Source organism: Penaeus chinensis, chromosome 10 (genome assembly GCF_019202785.1).
Source record: "Penaeus chinensis breed Huanghai No. 1 chromosome 10, ASM1920278v2, whole genome shotgun sequence".
Classification (NCBI taxonomy): Eukaryota; Metazoa; Arthropoda; class Malacostraca; order Decapoda; family Penaeidae; genus Penaeus; species Penaeus chinensis.
In genome coordinates, this window is record NC_061828.1 from 30,994,649 (window position 1) to 31,012,040 (window position 17,392).

General features: G+C 37.2%; 2 protein-coding genes across 8 annotated transcripts in view; one reads left to right on the forward strand and one right to left on the reverse strand.

The window, feature by feature from the left end:
- The first annotated feature begins 1,531 nt into the window (after positions 1–1,531).
- The window catches only part of LOC125029638 (ninein-like), a 49,928-nt gene continuing 34,067 nt past the window's right edge, over positions 1,532–17,392 (forward strand). For 3 of the 5 annotated variants that reach the window (XM_047619632.1, XM_047619634.1, XM_047619635.1), the window contains exons 1-8: positions 1,532–1,673; positions 4,526–4,714; positions 6,275–6,374; positions 10,929–11,102; positions 11,927–12,022; positions 12,261–12,374; positions 14,219–14,353; positions 14,536–14,645. In XM_047619632.1, coding sequence (XP_047475588.1) covers positions 4,545–4,714; positions 6,275–6,374; positions 10,929–11,102; positions 11,927–12,022; positions 12,261–12,374; positions 14,219–14,353; positions 14,536–14,645 — 899 coding nt within the window. In that variant the 5' untranslated portion in view covers positions 1,532–1,673; positions 4,526–4,544. Of the gene's footprint in view, positions 1,674–1,698; positions 1,852–4,525; positions 4,715–6,274; positions 6,375–10,928; positions 11,103–11,926; positions 12,023–12,260; positions 12,375–14,218; positions 14,354–14,535; positions 14,646–17,392 lie in introns of those variants that run through there. The other 2 variants (XM_047619633.1, XM_047619636.1) reach the window with 2 other exon arrangements.
- The window catches only part of LOC125029639 (XK-related protein 7-like), a 13,244-nt gene continuing 11,066 nt past the window's right edge, over positions 15,215–17,392 (reverse strand). For all 3 annotated transcript variants that reach the window (XM_047619638.1, XM_047619639.1, XM_047619637.1), the window contains exons 10-13: positions 16,587–16,736; positions 16,351–16,472; positions 15,639–15,778; positions 15,215–15,512 (exon numbers count right to left, since the gene is read on the reverse strand). In XM_047619638.1, the coding sequence (XP_047475594.1) occupies positions 15,334–15,512; positions 15,639–15,778; positions 16,351–16,472; positions 16,587–16,736 (591 nt within the window). In that variant the 3' untranslated portion in view covers positions 15,215–15,333. The remainder of the gene's footprint in view (positions 15,513–15,638; positions 15,779–16,350; positions 16,473–16,586; positions 16,737–17,392) is intronic.

Below are 17,392 nucleotides of genomic sequence, written 5' to 3' on the forward strand. Positions count from 1 at the left end.
TGCTGTTTTATCGAAATTTGAATGATGTATTTGAGACTGATTTCCTTTGAGACGATATGTGTGTGTGTGTGTGTTTGAGTGTGTTCGTATGCGCATGTGTGTGTGTGTGTGTGTGTGTGTGTGTGTGTGTGTGTGTTCGTATGCGTGTGTGTGTGTTCGTATGCGTGTGTGTGTGTGTGTGTTTGTGTGTGTGTTGTGTGTGTGTGTGTGTGTGTGTGTGTGTGTGTGTGTGTGTTCGTATGCGTGTGTGTGTGTTCGTATGCGTGTGTGTGTGTGTGTTTGTGTGTGTGTGTGTGTGTGTGGACGTGTGTGATAGAGAGAGAGAGAGAGAGAGAGTGAGTGTGTGTGTGTGTGTGAGAGAGAGAGAGAGAGAGAGAGAGAGAGAGTGTGTGTGTGTGTGTGAGAGAGAGAGAGAGAGAGAGTGTGTGTGTGTGTGTGTGTGAGAGAGAGAGAGAGAGTGTGTGTGTGTGTACATATTGACTAAAGACAAGACAATCATAAAAAACATCGGTCATATTAAAGATAATAATACATACGTATAAATAAGACACACACATGACAAATATGTTTACATAAGCGTGTTAGGACCAGACACAGAATATAATTTATTGACATGCAATCTCTCTCTCTCTCTCTCCCTCTCTCTCTCTCTCTCTCTCTCTCTCTCTCTCTCTCTCTCTCTCTCTCTCTCTCTCTCATAAGGACTTGCAAGTATTCCAAGAAAATATTTAACTGAACTCAATTACGGTACATATTATTCACTCGCGTGATGTCAAATAATAAATACTGTCAGAGTTCGCAGAAACACAAAGACATGCATGTGTGTGTGTGTGTGTGTGTGTGTGTGTGTGTGTGTGTGTGTGTGTGTTTGTATGTATGTGTACACCCTCGTCTAATATTTAATATCACTTCCTCTGTATTTACAGTGCCTTAAAATTATACCTTGGAAACCCAACCTATCATCTCTTTGTCAAATTAAAACTGTTGTATATAGCATGTGGCGCGTGGATTTCCCCCCATATGCTCTGCACGAGTATGAATGAACAGTTATGCCGCCTCGTGAACAAAGCTGCACTCTGTCGCCGCAGCCTTTTTGTGAGCGCTTCCATTGGCTATTAATCTTCCGCCGTGATTGGCTGACGGTAGATGTGCAGCCCTTTTTTACTTCAAACGTGAAAGGGCAAGCTAGGGTAAATTCTCATAGCGCGACCATAAAGTTTCGTTGATGCATAGAAAGCTGCAGTTGTCATTTGCTAGATTGAATAGTAAAGGGGTTAATATATTCAAATATGCTATACCGTTAAGAATATATTTCTCGATTATTTCCAACACTATCTGGTTTCAACTGAGCCCAAATGAACGGGGAAAAAAATCCCAAGCACCTCGGCCCATCAAATACCGGAATAAGGGACGAATTTAAGTAGACTTTAATTAGTCGTGATTTTTAGTTCCCGAAGGAAATGAAGTCGCATACAACAGGTAGTGCGAATAATTCCGAAAACCGAAGTATTGAAGCCTCCAGCGCCGATGCTCTTTTGTCTAAAAGATTCCCGCGGGCAGAGATGTATAAGGAATCGAATCCTCTCTCGGTCTCGCAGTCACTCCGTCTATAAACGTCAGGTGTGTTTACATTGTTCGAGAGAATCCTCAGGCGGACCAGCGGCCACCCGGAGGTCAGTGTGTTTTATCGATCATTGCATTCTTTAGTAGAGAATCGTGCACGCTGGATGAACGGGAGTAGTGTTGCCCGGACGCGGTGCAACAATCGGGTGGCGGAGGGGTCTCAGGAGGCGGATTATTCTCGCTGTAAAGTAAAGTAGCGGGAGAGCGGTGTGCGCAACGACAGTCAAGGTTTGTGTCAGTTTGTTGGTGTTTGTTGGTGTTCCCGGGAAAGTGAAAGTGAAATTAGCCTCTAGTATCTCGCATATCAGGGCGAGGGTGGGTCTCCTTGCTTTTCTCTCGGGGCCCTAGTCGCTCGGTTTCAATACGGACGGGAAAGACACCTGAGAGCATTATATAACGTAGGAATATCGTAAGGCAGGGGGAGCTTACACCACCTAACGGGATAATAGGATTAGTGTTTCTCAGGCAGAGGTTCGATATCCAGGGAATTATGAATGGTGTTGCAGCCTTGACAGAGCTTCGTTGTGTGATAGGCTAGATTTTTTTTTTTTCTTTTTTTTTACATTTTGGATTATGTGGAGGGCAATTTAGGAATGTGTGTATTTATAATTATCAGAATGTTAATCATCTAGAATGTATTTTTTTTATGTATGCATATGAGAATTAGGATTTCACAGTAAACTATACTGATTTAGATTAATTAAATCTAAGTCACTTTTCTCTATTATGGTAATTGTTTACAAAGTGACTGCACCGCTCTGAAAACAAGCCCCAATTACTCTAACCAGTAAGTTTGGGAGCACTCCTGGAAATTCACAATTATTGCTGTATCAACCAGAAACTTTCCTAAACCAAGAGCTTTTGCTGCTGGACCCCCACCAGATCACTATATTTGAAATACAGAAATACATTAAAAGTACAGTGTATGTTTTAAAGGGTGATCATGATTGACCATGACTTTATAATCTACATACACGTAAGTTGTTCACTGTGAGGTAAGGTAAAGTTGGACTTTGTGTCCATGCAGAATTTGTTAAGACCTATTTTCTTTATTTTTGATGTTGCTTTTTACCTGCACAGATTATTTCATATATCATTGAGTATAGTTTTCCCTCGCTTCATGACAGTGCCCTAGATTTTCTCCACTCTTAATGACAGGCAATGTAAACAGTGATTATGTCCAAACTAAAACTACATCAAGTGATCCGTAACCTCCTCACTTTATATCCCAGCAAACGCCAACAATCTTCTATGTGTATGCTGGCAAGATAGAGCTTGAACTGGTCCTTTATTTGATTATAATTTACCATTGAAGTCTACTATTTTCCATAAATTTGCACAACAAAAGTTTGTTGACCTGTGATTATAGTACAAGTCCATGAACTTTGAAAAATGACAATTAATCTGTAAGGTATGGATGCACCTACTAAGGCAATATGAAGATTATATTCTTGTAAAAGAAAAAAAGTTGTAGTCATTGGTACAATAAATAATTTGCAGAAACTCGGTGCTCCTGAGTTTCAGCTCCGTCTTGCCATGCATACTGAGGTGAAAACAATGTTTCCCGGGTGGTGTTGGTGGGCAGAGACCCCCACCAACCCTCCTCAAGGGTGTTGCCCATTCCCTTTCATGGCAACTTGGATTTTTGAACAAGTTTCTGATGTGGAGTACTGTAGGTTTACTGTTATCTGGCTCCGAGGTAATTTTTTGCAGTACAGATGCCCTCACAAGAGGCTCCATATCCACGTCACAAAATTTATTCAACAATAAAAGTTGCCATGACTGGGCACTACCCAAGAGGAGGCTTGATGGGGGGCTCTGTTCCCCATCACCCCCCTGCTAAAACTTGGGAGCACTGAGTGGCTGTAGGTGGTGCTTCCCACAATCTTTTTCCTTTAATTGTGGCATTACCATTTGTGACTGCAGATTATTTCATGTACCAACAACAACTTATAGTCCTCTACAAGAATATCATCTTCAATTTACCATAACTTAGTGCATCCATACTGTAAGGATTAACCAGCTTGGATTTATTTTTTTACCTTATAGTGTATTGTATTGTGTACTGGCAGATATTAGCACTTTCTTTAACCTTGATTAATCTTTTTTCCTTCCCCCATTTCATTTCTTCAAGAAAGCTTAGCAATGTACTTATTTTTTAATGATTTTAAACCCTAAAGTCCTGTTTGCCATGACTGGCAAGCCTATTAAAAACTGGCAGGATTTTCTCCAATGACTTTTGTGAATGAGATTTGCATAGTGTCCTCTAATATATGTAGTCTTATTGGGCATTTCCTTCAGCCACATCTATGATATAAACCCTCATACCCTCAGTCCCCTGTAGTCTTTCCTCTGCCTGAGCCAATATCACAGTCATGTTATCCTGCCTGTCTTATTGTGTATGAAATGTTATAAGTGTGAGGTAGTTAGGCTGGTGCTATATGGCATATTTCATCATGCCAAACCCTAGATCTTTTTCTCCTCCTGCCTTCCCCCTCCAGACAGTATGCTGTTTTGGAAGTACTTGCACAGTTCATTTCAAAAGTTCAGTTCATTTCAAAACTGGCCCTTTTCACTTACATATTTCACTCCCAAGTCCAGTCCCACTCACTATCACCTAGATCTGGCTTATCCTCCCTAATCCACATCAGTCTACATGACACCCCTCTCTGTTTGGTCACCCACTTACCACATCTGCACTCACCAGTGTTGCCACTTCTTCTCTCACTCTGTCTGTCAGAAATATCAGACTCTCAACCTGTTGCATTCCCAGACATCATTTTTGTTTTTCTGAATTTTTAGCACCTCCAAAATTCTTTTTACAAACATTATTTTGGTTTCTTGCCTTTGAAGTAATGAGGAGTTATATATAACTATATACATTTTTTCTGGCATTTTTCAGATGGATGAGCTCTTAGGCCATGGCCCTCAGATCAAATACTAATCCTGAAGAACAACTGCGGACCCTGTTTAGTAGTTGCAGATTGACGTCGTCTGGATCCCTAACTTCAATTGGGTTGCAACAGTTGTGCGAGAAGCTCCATTTGGGGGATTCGGCCACTCAGCTACTGAGCCAGCTCACTGCACAAAGGTATTGTCAGTAAGAAATTTGATATAATTTTTTCTTTATCTTTTTCCTGTTTTGTTTAATTTGTAGCTGAAATCCGATCAGGTATCCTCATTATCTTATTTGTTTTCTCTTACCTGCAATACCCGAAGCTTTCTTTCCAGTAAAAATATTATCTGAAATTTAGAACCCCCCCCCCCTCTACAACAGCGTCAGTATTTTTATTATAGAAGAAAATGATGCTGTGGGGTTTGACTTTTGACCAACAAAGAACTCACTGAATTTGGCAGTCCTTCAGAAACTGGGCTGTCACTGTGTTTGCCTGGCATGGATATGGGGACAAGGGTTTTTGGAGCATGGTAACTGCTTGTGGTGAGGACAGAAGATGGGCTTTCATACTGTTTGGAACTTCCTTTAAGCATTTAACAAGGGACTGGAAGTGTTTTCTTAAGCATAAGATTTCCTTTACATCTTTCTTTGCCACTCTTTACTACTAACAGTTACATGCATTGGGGAGTGAGAATGTTGTTTGTGGAAGACATGGAATATTATTACCTCTATCTGTGAAAGTTCTTTTACTGCTGTTTTATAATTTACTAGGAATGTTTATGTTGAAAGTTGTTGTATCATGGAATGTTTTGTTGAAAGTGTAATCAACAGTTTCACTTTCAGCTTAGATTTTGGATTTTTTTTTTTTTTTTTTTTTTTTTTTTTGCTTTACTTCATGTTGTCCCATTAAGTAAAACAATTTCTATTGGGAATAATATTAAATTTTTTAATTCAAAATTAAATGTTATTCCAAAATGAATTTTGTATTATTATTTGTTGAGACTACTGAAGAGCACATCATTTCTTAATTTGATACAATTGGAGATCACTTTACAAAATTTATTCCAGGACACCTTTATTTAGGGTTTTATGTGCTTTGTACTTACCACTTGTTTTCTTTTGCAGACCAAAGAGTTTGCTTCTCATTTTTAATGATTGGATTCACTGGCATGGAAATAAAATTGTTAGGCACACAGAGAGGAGAAAAGGGGGTTAAGATATATGTATACATGTACGTGCACAAACACACACATACACACACACATATATATATACACATATACTTATAATATATATACATAGACTTATACATATACATATATATATGTATACTTATACATACACATACATACATATAAATAAATATACATCTACATACATATACATAAATATACATATACATTCATATACATATACATATACATATACATATACATATGCGTGTATATATATATGTATGTACATATACATATATATATATATATATATATATATATATATATATATATATATGTATATATATATATATATGTATCTGTGTAGGTATAAATTGCATTGATTTTGAGATCATGAGTATTTAAATACTCTAGCTTCCAGACATTTGCATTTAACATGTAAAGAGAACACGAGGGTTCTTCACCGTCATTTCATTCAGAATATGACGAGAGAAAGGGCAGTGCTGTCTTTCTGTTGCCTGGAACTGAATAAATAAAAAAAGTACTGTATGGTTTCAAAAGAGGAATTGATCTTTACCAGGCATGAGTTGGGTGGCCCATCAAAGAATTATGATGATCGATTTGAAGATGTAACATTTGATGAATTCAGAGAAGCCTTAGTTTATCTCCTCTCGCAGCAGGTGAGGGTGCATGCCGTCTACAAATCTTTTAGCTGGTTAGAAGTGTATGGAACATGGACATTTTTGAAGTATATGTAGGAGGTGGTGGTGGCCATTATTATTCATTGTGTATGTGTATATATTATATATATAAATATATATTTATATATATAAGTGTACACATAATTTTATTTATTTTCTGTAGCTCCTGGATGGTTAAAGCATGATGGAATGGCTGGAAATGGAAACCTGAAAACTTAACCAATGAAACTGTGTCTTTTTTCTTGTTGCTATTAACAGCTTGTTGTTTTTCCCTCTTTCTAACCGTCTTCCTGCTTGTGGTGAAACGATGGATTTTTATTTTGTTGCCTGTTTATGTATTTCTTGTATAAATTTTATTTTATTTATTTATTTTTTCATTATTATTTTTTTTTTCTTTGTTTACTGTTTTCTTGTTCTTTTGTTCTGCTCCATTTTGTGCCTTACTCAGAGACTTTTTCATGACAACTGACAGTCATTTGTCATACTCAAGAAATTCTGCTATTGGGATTTTGGAAAGATCTCACTGCACAATGAAGCCCTTCTGTGACTTTGCCTGATCCTCACCTTTTATCTGAAATACTGTTTATCTGTTTTAATTCATACAGACAATTATTTTCTCAAGGCTGACAAGGCTGTTTAAATTTGAAGTTTGAGAAGATGCCATTAGTTTTAGATCACACTGTACATGTATGACACAGCAATTGTTGTAATGACTTGTAGTTTTAATAGAGCAAGTGTAATGATGAAAATTTTTTGAGAGGTTGTGAACCTTAAACAGCAGATTTAGAATGATAAAGCCTTATGGAGGATCAGTAAAATGTTCTCTACTAATAATGGCTGAGACACAATAAGCAACAAGAGCATTGTTTTAGTTTTATGTCGTTTTTAGATATTCACAATTGGGTAAAAAAAACAAAAAACTCAAGGTTCCACTACTCTACAATAACATATCTTTTTGATAAGTAAAACAACAACATCCTAATGAAATGAAGATCATACAGGATTACAAGAAATGGATATCCCGCTGGCATTTTTGAGTTACGCATCTGGCTCTCGTTGATAAGTGCTACCCTATGAGTTTGACTCAGAGGAAGAAGTCTTGAGTATAGCTGACATTTGCTTGAATTAAAATTACTTTTTGATCTAAAGAAAGCAAGGACAGTAGAGTCAACCCTGTGTTTAAGGCCTTCTTTGAGTTTCTTACACAGATACCAGCAACTAAATGTTAAGTATTTTTAGGGAGACTGAAAAAAATATGTATTTGATGTAAGTTAACCTGTTGGCTTTGACTAGTTTCTCAGGTGCAATTGCAGAAGGTTAAACCTGTTGAAAGTCATGATTACAACATCTCTAGCTATCTCTCTGGTTGGTGGTCTCAGGTTGTGTGATCAATTAAATTTTTAGTGTTCACTGCCTAAGACTGACTTTAACAAAGCAGATAACATAAAGAATGTGTAGGATATATATAGCAATGATTGGCACACTTTGATTTATTGCAGTTGCAACTCAGATATCTCAAATAATTATTGTGTTTACTGCAGGATTTTGCCCACAATCAATTTATAATGGTGGTTAATTTTATTAATGATAGTATAATTAGTGAGCTCTATTTCCTTATGAAAAAGTAGTACATGTCATTTAAAATGATAGCAACATCATAGCTAGAATATGATAAAACTGTTTGCAATACAGTGACAGCTAGTTCACATAATTGTGACTGATGGTCTCTGTATCATGACTCATGGCTTAGCTCTGTCATACATATATAGATTACAAGGCAGCTTTTGGTAGGAAGGTAGGTAGGTAGGTAGGTAGGTAGGTAGGTAGGTAGGTAGGTAGGTAGGTAGGTAGGTAGGTAGGTAGGTAGGTAGGTGTGTGTGTGTGTGTGTGTGTGTGTGTGTGTGTGTGTGTGTGTGTGTGTGTGTGTGTGTGTGTGTGTGTGTGTGTGTGTGTGTGTGTGTGTGTCTCTTTGTTCATAGACATGCACACATACTTAGGAATTTTAGGCATACAACTCATTACCATTGCTAAAACTAGTGTCACAGTCAACAGGTTAATGGAGGAACTAAGCAATGGGTGACAGAATAGTGGCAGAAAGGCCATAGGTATCAAAAGATCACATAGTGAGCACCTTTTTATTTTTAAGTCACTTGTAACCTCTATGGGGAATGTGGTAATTTTTGAATTGAAGTTAAGTTGCAATTACGAATACCAGTGCTAGGTTTGGCTCTACTGTTGATGGAAGATTTGGGGTTCTGCCTTGTCTTTTCTTTTTGTGAAAAGACTGTGATATACTGGGAATGATTCATATTTTGTGTTACTTTTCCTTGTGATTATTTTTTTCCAGTGATATAACAGGAGTGGCTGCATATTTAGAAGTTCTTTTCATCTATGGTTGTTTAAGAATATAGTGTACCCTATGTATGTTATGCCTGTATACTTATAGTTCAATATGTCTTTAATGTCTTTGATTGATTCATTCTCTCTCTCTCTCTCTCTCTCTCTCTCTCTCTCTCTCTCTCTCTCTCTCTCTCTCTCTCTCTCTCTCTCTCTCTCTCTCTCTCTCTCCTCCCTCTCCCTCTCCCTCTCCCTCTCCCTCTCCCCCCATCTCCCTCTCCCTCTCCCTCCCTTACTCCCTCTTTCCCTCTCCCTCTACTCCTCCTGTCCTCTTCCCTCCCTCACTCCTTCTTTTCCTCTCCCTATACTACTCCTGTCCTCTTCCCTCACTCTTCTCCTCCCTATACCTATCCTTTTCTGCATCCTTTTCTACCCCCACCCACCCACAATGTGCACAATGTATAAAGAAAGTAGCAGTTTATATATTAACTCTGCTGCAATTGTTACCTGCAGTTTTTGTACCTTACAAAATGCTCACTCCAGCGATAAATTTGCTTCATATCTTTCCCATATACGAGTTCTTGTTCTCAAGGTAAGTATTTTTGCATCAGTTTATAAAAACCTTAGCAGATGAATATTAAAATTTGAGTTTCAAAAGGGAGTGATAATGCAAGAAATTAATATTGCTGTTGTTGACTTCTCAAGTTAAGGATTTTTTTTTATTATAAAGCATTAGCCAAGGATAGCCGTCTTTTCTAGGAAACAAGCACCCAGTTGAATGTTGGTCTCATGACATCTAAAGACACTGATTTGGAAGCGAATGCCCGTCATAGGCCAGTTTGAAATATCATGATGTAAATCCTCAGTACATCCAAGTGATCTCAGACTCAAAATATCAAATTGACAGGAGGATTAACCACATTGCACAACTATCAACTTGTTCGTTCAACATTTAGCAGCCTCATCTAGGTGCTGAGAATATTCTGTAGACTACATGTTCTACACTGATTTTGCCTTTGTTGATTGAGGAAATAAAGTTCAAAAAAACACATTTCATTCTACCCCATTCTTCAGAAGTATTTTTTTATTGCTTAGTAGAAAAATCCTTTCTTTCTTATTTTCTTTTTTAATGAAAATTCAGGGGAATGGGGGAAACAGATGAGATCAAGTATGCCGTGTAGTTAACTCCTTGGCTGACTAAGCACTTGTCGTTCTCTCCTCTCTCCCTTTCCCCTTCCCCCCCTCTCCACCCTCTCCCTCCCTCCCTACCACACTCTTGCTCTTTCTCTCTCTCTCTCTCTCTCTCTCTCTCTCTCTCTCTCTCTCTCTCTCTCTCTCTCTCTCTCTCTCTCTCTCTCTCTCTCTCTCTCTCTCTCTCTCTCTCTCTCTCTCTTTCATGGCTATGAGCTGAGACTTAGACATTTTGAGTTTGAATGGAAAAATTGACACAGCCTTTATTTATTTATTATTTATTTGATTTTCTTTTTCTTTGTGTGTGTGTGTGTGTGTGTGTGTGTGCGTGTGTGTGGGTGGGTGCGCGCGTGAGTATGTGCACACGTTTGCACGTACATGTATGCTAATGAATTTCTTCTTAATTCTCTCTACCTGGTGTACAAATATATATACTACATTTTTATCAAAACTATGATGAATAGTCTTGTGATTGGGTCATAGATATCAAGAATGAGTTAAATAGTGGATGTAGGCGAGGACAAGGCATGACGTAAATGATGACATGAGATCTCCAACATATTGTGGGAACACGTTATGCCCCTTCTTGCCATTAGGAAGACCCTAATGCATTGGCTGTATTGTTTCTTAGAAAGGAAGGCTTAAGGTAATAGCTGCACTTTGTAAATATCATAAGTGAAGAAGAATGTAAATTCCTTCCTGTTATTTTTGTTAATGTAAATATTTTTATTTTTATTTATTTATTTATTTATTTTACTGACTCATTAATTTTCTCAGAATTTGTTTTATGTCCAAATCACTATCTTTTTTTAGGGAATGACTTCTGTTTCTATTCATTTTTTCCCCAGTGTACAGTAGCTGTTATTTTTATTAATTAACCTGAATGTTTGTAGTGTTAGCAGTTGTAATTACAGTAGTTAGAACATCATCATTTCTATTACCTCTAAATGCTTGTGCCCTTCATCTTCTCTGCCGCTAATGATTGTCTGTATCCATGCACATCAGGAGCACTTGTCATGTGCATCGTTCATAGCGCACAGGGAAAAAATGAGTGCTGCTAAAGAACCATCCTGCAACGAGGGAGAGTCGGCCATGGACACTTCAACAGAGGCGGCAGTTCCCAAGAAGGAGGAGGAGACGACAGCTGAAACCACATCACCTCCTGTGTGTGCCAGCCAGGTGAGCCAGAGGGATTGGATTGTCCTTCTTTCTTTTCTCTATCTTTTTCTTTTTCTTATCCTCTTTATCTCTCTTCGTTTCTTCCTCTCTCTCTCTTCTCTCTCTCTCTCTTTGTTTCTTCCTCTCTCTCTCTCTCTCTTTGTTTCTTCCTCTCTCTCTCTCTCTCTCTTTGTTTCTTCTCTCTCTCTCTCTCTCTCTTTGTTTCTTCTCTCTCTCTCTCTCTTTGTTTCTTCCTCTCTCTCTCTCTCTTCGTTTCTTCCTCTCTCTCTCTCCTCTCTCTCTCTCTCCTCTCTCTCTCTCTCCTCTCTCTCTCTCTCTCCTCTCTCTCTCTCTCTCCTCTCTCTCTCTCTCTCTCTCTCTCTCTCTCTCCTCTCTCTCTCTCTCCTCTCTCTCTCTCTCCTCTCTCTCCTCTCTCTCCTCTCTCTCCTCTCTCTCCTCTCTCTCTCTCTCTCTCTCTCTCTCTCTCTCTCTCTCTCTCTCTCTCTCTCTCTCTCTCTCTCTCTCTCTCTCTCTCTCTCTCCGTCTCTCTCTCTCTCTCTCTCTCTCTCTCTCTCTCTCTCTCTCTCTCTCTCTCTCTCTCTCTCATCTGTTTTGCTTTCCCTTTCTTTCTTTCTGTCACCATTCTGGAATATTAAAACAAAAGTATGATATTTCACGTGTAATGAGAAAGTGCATATTACCAGCATTTACTTCATTTCCTGTTACTTATTTATAATTTTGAAACAAGACTGGTACAGTGATTTGAATTTGTTTAACATTTTGTAGAATTCAATTGATCAAAAGATGGTTTCCTTTTTATAAACTTCACATGTACATTCTGTCAGCCATTACAAGACCTTGAAGAACAACTGAACACAAGCATAAGCCCAGAGCAGGACAGCCAACCGCCCAGCTTAGCATACTCTGGGGACAATGAAGAGGTTTGTATCCAGTGAGACTAAGTAGCTGCATCTGTAATGTAACATTCAGATTTGAATTGATACAGCTGTTATTTACCCTTTTTAGATTTTAGATTTTAAGCTCAAGGGGAATGATAAAGATGGGCTCTTGCAAAATTCGTAGTACAGTAGTTGAAACTGAGCTTTGTTGGCCAGTAGTTCTTTATATTCTTCATTACAAGTTAAGGTACTCATGCACATGACACTTTTTCTCCCTTAGGAATACCTTCGCGCAACCTGGCAGCGCCTTGGTGTGGGCCACGATGGGTATCTTTCCCTTGAGGAACTTGCAACTGTCTGTCATGCCATTGGGATGGAGAAAGTGGCAAATGAGGTGAGAAAGAAAGCAACAGAGGAGGCGCTGTTTGCATGTCCACTTGTGAGCTGACATTATTCAGGGCTTGATGAATACACACATGCACTTCTTTGCACATACTTATCTTATGCATCTGTGCACACTCACCCATTTGTTTTAAGCATGAAAAATGTTAATCACCTATATAATACTGTCTTCAATATTGGTTCCTCTAAACAGATGTCCCCAGATTTATTAATGATGTAAGTAGAATATCACCAAGGAGCCTATGTAATTAGTTCATTTTTTTAACCGTGGAATTGCAGACATTTTCTTTACTTTTAATGAACATATATTTCAACTTTATTGTCAATACTACTCTGTGGGATCCATTTTTGATATTGCACTCACCATGGTTTGCATGACCTGAAAATGTTATATTTTGAAAATGAAGGTCATGAGTTCTAATGCAGATCATTAGGAAATACACAAATGTATAAAAACAGAGAGAATCTGATTTTCTTTTATTATGTCTTAAAATATTCATGATCATTAATGGTAAGAGGCAAATTAGCAAATGTAGAAATGCTACGTTCAGTAACAAAATTGTAGTTGTTTTAGAAAAAAATATGGTATAAACTGTCATGGCATATTCTCCCTCCTGTCTTCTCATCCCTCTCACTTTCTGTACATCTTCTCTGAACCATTATTCCCCAACCTTTTTCTTGCAGGAAGATCCAGATTACCCAGACCCATTAAGTAATCTTGAATTGTGGTTTCTTTGTGACATCATTGCTCAGGTATACAATTTAACGAGCGGCAATAACGATAAAGATAAAGATGATGCAGTAGTGCTTGACATTGTTCCAAAGATTTCTATTAAGAAGGTTAAAGGTAATGAAATGTTGTGGATAGTTGTGTCAGGATCATCTGTTTCAGGAAGATTGTGCAGTAATTGCTAGAAAACATTTAATGAGTTGCCATCCTACAACAAGACCTCCATATCCATCAGTTTATTAAATTAATAATCAAACTGACATTTTATATAATGTTTTATACTTAACAAGGTCTAGGTGTTTTAATGCTGGTCCCTTCTTTCTCTCTCTCTACCCCCCCCCTTGTGTATGTATGTGGGTGGGTGGGTGGGTTTGTACAGTCTTCCAAGATAATACTAAAGACATGTCTAGCTAAGTGCTACTGGAATTTGAGCAGAACCTACAGGTGTGATAATTACTGTAGGGTTGGTATTTGTGGAAGTGAGGTGCACCTTAATCTTTTGCTGACATGAAATATATGTGCTCCCATATACATATAATTTGCATTGAACTGTTTGGAAAGCCTGGTATATGACTGTCTTGTTGTATGATTTTATTTAGTAAATTGACTTTTGTGAAAGTAAAATGAATTATGTCAGTTATTAAAGTTTGGCATTTATTTTAGTTATGTTAGATGTCACCACTGTGATGTTGGAGATTGTGCATGATGCATAATTTGGTTGCATATAATTCATGTAGTTGAAGTTAGCATTGTAACAAAACATGAAAAGTAACATTAGTTTTTTCGTTTTTTCTACCTTCATTTCCCTCTTTTTTTCACAAAATGAAAAATGTTATCATATAAGACACATGACTGGTTTACTTCATATGTTAATATATTAGCAAAATATCTAGCAACTGTTTTCCCAACCAGTATATTACTTGAACCAACTTCAGCATAAAATGTACAGCGGGAGTTTTAATTTTTACAAAATATTTAGAGTATGTATGTGTAGAGAAATTATTAACATATTTGAAAATCACATTAAAAAAAAAATTAAATAAAAATGGGTCTATGGAAGCCAGTGTTATCTTTGTCTAACCATTCTACGAACTCATCTCATATAGGTTCTAGAACAGCTGTTCAGCCGACTCGATGTTGATGGGGATGGGAGAATCAGCTTCGAGGAGTTTGTTCACATGTTCCAGAATGGAGGGCCTAGTGGCAACACATCCCTGGTCATTGATGAGTCACTTCATCAGGTTAGTGCATATTGGGGTGATTTGTCCCAACAAAATCACTGGTACAGATAGCTAATGAATTTTTTATATAATAATTTCACATGTTTATAATGTACTATTAGTCCCAGGTAATAGGAATAACAATAATCAAAATAAGCAGTTGCATTCTCTGGCAGTAATCACGCTGATTATCTGAATTCCAGGAGACGCCAGGTACTCCCCTTAGCCGAATGAGCTCCGTGAGCGAGGACCGACGGGGGGTTTCGGGATCAGAGTCAGGCGTGTTCTCCGCTATTGACCCGGAGAATACTGGGTGAGTACAAACATGATTTTCAAAGAACTCTTATGCTTTGCAAATTAGATGAGTATTCTTACTTTTACTGTTGGGTCGTGCTTTCTCAAAACTCCCAGATTTTAAAGAAATTGGTCTGTACCATCTCTGAGATTTGCTGTAAATTCACACATTGTGTAGCCAGTGTCTTTCCTGAGCAGAACCAAAATATTTTTTAAAATAATGAATGATTTTTGAGATACCTGCCTTTTGATCATGAAGATGTGTATTTCACAGTTGCAAATGTTAAAAATGTTAAGTTTAAACCTGTATAAATTTTTTTTGCTGTTTATATACAGCAGGTTCAAGATTTAGAGTAGCTAGTTTGATATTCTTTAGTTATGGCCCTTTACTAAGACATCAAGCAAATTCAAGGACTCAGTACAGATATTTGAGTACTTTTTCTTTTTCTTTTTTTCTGCCCATGAAAGATATTAGGCCACACATTGTGTGAATTTAAATCAAATCTGAGAAATGTTACTATCCACCAGTGGGTGATTTGAGAAAGGTTGACCCCCGTTGTTTTTATGGACACCATTGAAAAACAAACATACAAATTAATAGTTTTTATTGTTGCACTTTTTTTTCTTCTTTTTTTTTCCTATGTACTTTTCATATACAGATACGCCTAGATGGCCATCAATATTTCTACATGTGTCTGTCATAAACTCTATTGGCTTTTATTGTCACTGATATTTTCTAACGACAGTGATCCAGCCCTTTGATCATGACCACGACTGAGTGAGTCCAAATCCTCAGAGCGTGCTTTTCTGAGAGCTTCTAGTTTCTTTTCCTGATATTCTTCCTTCCATTTGTGTTGCCAGTATCGTACATCTTCCATGGAAGTTCCTGAAAGGAATAAAATGCATTTTTATTTACACAGATAGCCTTGTAGGTATAGTTTAGTTCACATCTAAGGGTATTCTCTGCTTGGTTTATCATAAAGATTTGCTAATATATTTTGCCTAAACATACCTGTCAGGTACATAAGGCCCAAAGAGACACAGCCAGCAGCAGATCCTAAAGCACTACCGATTATACCACCAGCAATTGTAGCACGGGGACCTTGTTTGAACTTGTACAGTGCTCCAGTAATGCCTCCAGCTGTAATATATCTGTTAAAGAAATTAAAGAGATTCCAGATATAATGAACCATACAAGTCACAAGCCATACTTACATTAATCATTAACCCAATGCCATTGGGGATGGCACTTACAAACATGTCATGAACACTGCGAGTTTAGTCTATTAATTGTCTTAACACATAGATAGCTCCACAAGTATTTAGTCACCAATGAGCCAATTACTAGGACTACCTTTCCCATTTCTTTACCCATGTCCTTGATTTTCAGAAATATTTTGTTTATATTTTAATGTCTTCCATGATTACATCATCAATATTGATGGTATTAGTGAAAAAATAAAATATTTTCCCCCCCCAAAAAAATCAAGGAAATGTGAAGTCAGGTAAGGTCACAATATCAACTAATTAACTACTTGGTAGCTATGCATTTGTGGAGCCATCAGTGTGTAGAAACATTTCTCATATCGGTACCATAGTCAACACTACAATTTCCAAGCAGCACTGGGTTAAGTAATTAGGGAAAGACAATGACAATATAGCTCTTTTTCACATAGTACAGTATTCATTCTCATAGACTGGAAGTGGTTAGATGAGCAACTTACTCAAGAACTGAAGACTTTCCTCTATACACTGACATTGCAGTAGTGCATAATGTAAATGAACCACAAAATAAACCTAATCTCCATCCCCACATCCATGCACCACGGGCAAATCCCAAAGTAACCTGTATAGAATAGAAATGGATACACTTAGTAAAAACATTTTATTTCTAAGACCATTCCACTGTATTGCATATTTTGCCATTAATTAGAGAGCAAGTACAAAATACACAGGGTACCTTATCCTGAAGTTGCTTTTTGGCTTCAAAATGACTCTGGAATGCAGTAGCTTGGTTTTTTTCTATGAAGCGCAGGTAGTTATCTCGAGAGTGAATTGTGCCGCCTATGATTGTCCCTGTAAATGTTCCCATCAAAGCACCTTGTATTACCTGCAACAGAATGCATTATGTAAAACATAGGCAGCTTGAAGTAGTCTTAATTTTTTGTTATGTAAATATTATGTTAGATGCCATTTACGAATGCTGGATCAAAAAAAAAATATATATATATATATATATGGTGCATTTAAGTTAATACAGCCTTGTATACAGGTATAGATACATTTCAGATGTTGCAAATATGGACTTTTTTCATACCTGATTCAGTTAGTTTTTCTAATTTAAACTTATTGGTTGCAGATGTTATATGAATGCCAAGTCCACTGTAAGTTTTGTTTAATAATAGTGTTTATACATAGATGGCTCCATAAGTCCTTAGTCTATCAGTAGTCCTCATTATCTCACTGGTTAACCTTTTTCCTGAATTTTTTTAAAGATTCATATTTATTTCTTATTATAAGTATTTTAATGACATTTTAATGTCAATAATAATAATAATAACAATAATAATAACTGTTGATATGAGCTTTAAAAAAAAAAAAAAATTCAAGTCAGGTGGAAGCACTTATGAAACCATCACAGAGTAGCAGAATTAACAAAACTACAGTGGGTAATATATGAAATGGCAACTAGTAGGTTTATCTCAATATGGCTAAAAATGATGCTACAAAATAATAATAAATATATACATATTAGTGATATCTGTA